Consider the following 4,666-nt stretch of genomic DNA (forward strand, 5'->3'; position numbering starts at 1 on the left):
GCCATGTTTCATCCATTGTCATATATCGACGGAAAAACTCGCTTCCGCATATCCAAATATTGATGAATGATATGACCAACATGTTCCTTTGATATCTTTAAGGCCTCTGCTATCGCGATCAACTTCATTTTACGGTCATTCAAAATCATTTTGTGGATTTTTTTGATGTTTTCGTTGGTAACCACCTCTTTCGGGCGTCCACTGCGTTCACCGTTCTCCGTGCTCATTTTACCACGCTTGAATTTTGAATACCAATCAATTTCCCTGGGGGCGGAGTCTGGAAACTCATTATCAAGCCAAGTTTTTGCTTCCACCGTATTTTTTCCCTTCAGAAAACAGTATTTTATCAAAACACGAAATTCCTTTTTTCCTTTTTTTTCACAATAACAAAAGTTGCTTCACAAAAGACGCTCTATCTCACAAACTAATTGACTTACAGACGTCAAATTTTGACACGAATCATATAAAAATAATATGCATTTAATACTAGCGACGCCATCTATGTGTCAGACCGGGGACTTATCGGCCAACCTGTTAGTAAGTGGCATAGGAAAATCTAATTCCCATATAGAAGGCAAGGTGAGTACGCTGATAAAGTCTAGGGTAACAGGTTTTTGTTGCAACCTAGATTTGCATGTATTACCGGTAATTACCTATCACAATGGACTGAATAGTCTAAGTGAGCCTGAATCTTAATCGGGCTGCCACTTTAACCTAACCGGTAATTACCAATTATTCGCCTACCCCTAAAGTGAACATAGAGAATTGTAATCTGCCAAATAACATAAGGTTAGCTGATCCTCACTTTCATCAGCAGGGTGAAATTGATATTCTCTTAGGTGTTGGGGTGTTTTTCAAGTTATTAGCAGTGGGACAGATTAGGTTAGAAGACCATCTCCCAATGTTACAGAAGACTTTATTATGGTGGATTGTGTTTGGAGACTGCAAAACTGATTCCAAAGTAAATTCCCTTGTAGCCTCCAGTGACATTGGTGACGATGATGGTAAGTTGAAGGAATTAGTGGAGCGTTTTTGGTATTGTGAGAAAATTTCACCACTCTCTCTAGACGACCAGTGTGGACGTTTCATTATTCGTTTACCGTTCCACTTAAACGATTTGTGAATTTAGAGCGTAAACTTGAGTTAGACTCAGAATTGAAGAACGAATATATAAATTTCATAGGTGAATATGAATCTTTGGGACACTTAGAGACTTTATCTTATGATGTCGGCATAAATTCAGTCAAATACTTTATGCCCCATCACCCTATTGTTCGTTTGCAGAGCTCGACGACTAAATTGCGTGTCATCTTTGACGCATCGTCTAAAACCGATAACGTTCTTTCTTTAAATGACCATTTACTGGTCGGAGCTCACCTCCAGCCAGACATTTTTGATATTTTGTTACGTTTTCGCTCATACTGGTACGTTATAACGGCAGATGTGGCTAAAATGTTTAGGCAAGTCCTGATCCACGATGACGATTGCATGTATCAATGCATTTTGTGGCGTCCTACAGGTGCTATCAGAGTTTTGAAATTGAGAACGATCACTTACGGCACTAGTGCCGCCCCTTTTTTAGCAGTTAGGTGTTTGAATTATTTGGCCGATCATTTCAGGGAGAAGTGTCCATTGGGTAGTCAAGCTTTTTTATAGAATTTTTATATGGACGACATGCTTGCGGGTTCTAATTCTATGGAAATGCACACCTGAGTGCCTTAATATAAAAACCGAGGACTGTGCGAAGGCAATAGGAATAATATGGGACTCAAAGAAAGATATTTTTTCATTTTCATATGTTGACGTTCCAAATACAAAGTGTTTTGGGCCTAGTAAATCCTGTTATTGTTTTAGGAAAGATTTTCCTGCAGCATTTGTGGTGTTTGAAATTGGATTGGGATGAGTCACTGCCTCAGGAATTAGTTACCCAGTGGATACGTTTTAGGAATCGTTTGGAATAGGGGTGAAGTAGTCTCGATGGAATTACATGGATTTTCGGACGATTGTCTTAGGGCATATGGAGCTGTTGTGTACGCTAGAGCATGCGACACAGATGGAAATATCGCGGTAGTTTTAGTAGCGTCTGTATCGCGAGTGGCCCCCTTAAAGTCTGTATCGCTGCCACGTTTAGAACTTCAAGGTGCAGTGTTGTTAGCTGGTCTTATGAAGTCTGTATCGCTGCCACGTTTAGAACTTCAAGGTGCAGTGTTGTTAGCTGGTCTTATGAAAAGGGTGAAAAAAATACATGTGCTTCGGTAACCCTTCTACCTTTCATTGGACGGACTCGACACTCGTTTTACAATAGTTAGCATCACACCCATTTAGATGGTCTACATTCATTGCTAATAGGGTGAGCAAGATTCATAGTATATCATTAGTCCGGGATTGGTACAAAATTGAAGGTCGTAATAATCCAGCAGACATTGTGTCTCGCAGTATGTACCCCTCTGAAGTGAAAACTTCTGAGCTTTGGTTCAAGGGTCCAAAGTTTCTATCTAATTTGAAGGAATCGTGGCCAAGAATAACTACGTGACCATTAGAAATTTCTGAGGAGATGGAGGAGCGCAGAGCTGAATTTATTTTAACAGCTACTGCAACTGATGAACGTATTGACTTTGTGTCCACTCGTAAGTTCAGTAATAATTTTCCTAAATTACAGAGAGTATTTGCTTACATATACCTATGGCGCATGAGCATTAATTCGAAGGTAACCTCTAGCCATAAATCTTTTTTAACAATTCCAGAATTGAACAGTGGTTTAGAGTACATAATTTTTATATACAAAATATTCATTTTTTTTTTGAAGAGAAAAAGAATTTGATATTAAATAGAAGTGCAAAATTAGTGTCTATTCAAAAGTTAGATCCATTTTTGGACAACTCGAGATTGCGTTTACTTAGAGTTTGCGGTCGCCTGACAAAAGCAGAGCTTCCTTTCGAAGTGAAACATCCTATCCTGTTGCCAGGAAATTATGCTATCATTATTTCGTTAGTCGATTATATTCATAAATTTAATTTACATCCAGGAGCTATCGCCTTTGTTCGCCAGCGTTTTTGGATATTGAATATTAGAAAAATAGAACGTAGGGTTGTTCGAAAATGTTTGCGTTGCTTCAGACACAATCCTAAGCCTCTTGTTCAATTTATGGGTGATTTGCCTTCACACCGTGTGAATAGAAATGGAAATCCTTTTTTTTTCATTCAGGTATGGACTTTGCTGGACCCATATCCGTCCATTACAAAATTAGAGGCAAACGTCCGTATAAAGTATATCTTGCTATTTTTATTTGCTTTCAAACGAAAGCCTGCCACATAGAAGTGGTAACAGATCTGAGTACCGACTCCTTTATATTAGCATTAAAGTGTTTCTTCGCCCGAAGAGGTTTTTGCTCACACTTGTATTGCGACAACGCAACTTATTTTGTCGGAGCTGCTAGAAGATTGAATAATACTACGAGTGCAATATTTGACGAAGATGATCAGGAGTGCTCGCAGAGAGGTGTGCAGTTTCTTGGGGGCACTCACCCCAGGGCACTTTTTAATTGGGAGAGCACTCAATTCTCTACCAGATCACTCTAAAGAAAATGATCTAAATATTTCCCACTTTAACCAATGGAAACGAATTTCAGCTGTACATACCATGTTCTGGAGAAGGTGGTCAAAAGAATACTTGACCTTGATGCAAGTTAGAATGAAGTGGCATACGGAGGAGAAGAACGTCAGTGTTGGAACACTTGTACTTATATCCGAAGATAATTTGCCACCCACTTACGGGATGCTGGGACGAGTTGTTGAAACCCATATTGGCGCTGATGGGTTGATACGAGTGGTGACAATGCGAACCCAAAAAGGAATACTTAAGAGAGGCATTAATCGCATTTGCCCTTTACCATTAGAATAGCCGCAATGAATTCGTTTATTTTGGAAGAATCTTCAAAGGTGCACGCAAAGAAAAAAGTCGTTTGGAAAACGTGTACCGAAAACGTTTTTCTTTTGTTAGAGTTTTTTGAATTGCTTCGAAAATTTTAAACTTTTATCACCAAAAAAATTCGTTTGTTACAAAATTTTTATTTTTTTTTTTTTCAATAAAAAAAGTTATTTTTGAAACAACAACACAGTCCATTTCGTTTATATCAAACACTGTTCTTTTCTGACTTTAGGTCTTTAATAAGACACATTTTATAGTTCAAAATTTAATATACTACAATGTAATGTTGAACATTTTTTCGCAAGCTTTCGAACATATCTGGAATATATGTAAAAAAAAAAAAACAAAACAAAAAAAACAAACAAACTTTGGTCGAAGCAGGGATCGAACCCACGACCCTTGGCATGCAAGTCGGACGTAGGTTAGGTTAGGTTAGGTTATGTGGCAGCCCGATGTATCAAGCTCACTTAGACTATTCAGTCCATTGTGATACCACAGTGGTGAACTTCTCTCTTTTCACTGAGTGCTGCCCGATTCCATAAGCTCAATGACAAGGGACCTCCTTTTTATAGCCGAGTCCGAACGGCGTTCCACATTCCAGTGCAACCACTTAGAGAAGCTTTGAAACCCTCAGAAATGTCACCAGCATTACTGAGGTGGGATAATCCACCGCTGAAAAACTTTTTGGTGTTCGGTCGTAGCAGGAATCGAACCCACGACCTTGTGTATGCAAGGCGGG

At 38.9% G+C, this 4,666-nt stretch overlaps 1 protein-coding gene across 1 annotated transcript; it reads left to right on the forward strand.

Annotated features, from left to right (window-relative positions):
* The first annotated feature begins 1,977 nt into the window (after positions 1-1,977).
* On the forward strand, positions 1,978-2,533 carry LOC142239857 (uncharacterized). Its single transcript, XM_075311612.1, has 2 exons — positions 1,978-2,255; positions 2,326-2,533. The coding sequence occupies exons 1-2, from the start codon at positions 1,978-1,980 to the stop codon at positions 2,531-2,533; spliced, it is 486 nt and encodes a 161-aa protein (XP_075167727.1).
* The last annotated feature ends 2,133 nt before the right edge of the window (positions 2,534-4,666 follow it).

Source organism: Haematobia irritans, chromosome 5 (genome assembly GCF_050003625.1).
Source record: "Haematobia irritans isolate KBUSLIRL chromosome 5, ASM5000362v1, whole genome shotgun sequence".
Taxonomy (NCBI): domain Eukaryota; kingdom Metazoa; phylum Arthropoda; class Insecta; order Diptera; family Muscidae; genus Haematobia; species Haematobia irritans.

Coding starts and splice junctions, on each gene's coding strand:
- LOC142239857 (XM_075311612.1), top strand. CDS start 1,978: ATGGAATTACATGGATTTTCGGACGATTGTCTTAGGGCATATGGAGCT. Junction 2,256..2,325: donor AAAAAAATACATGTGCTTCG/GTAACCCTTCTA, acceptor ACACCCATTTAG/ATGGTCTACATTCATTGCTA.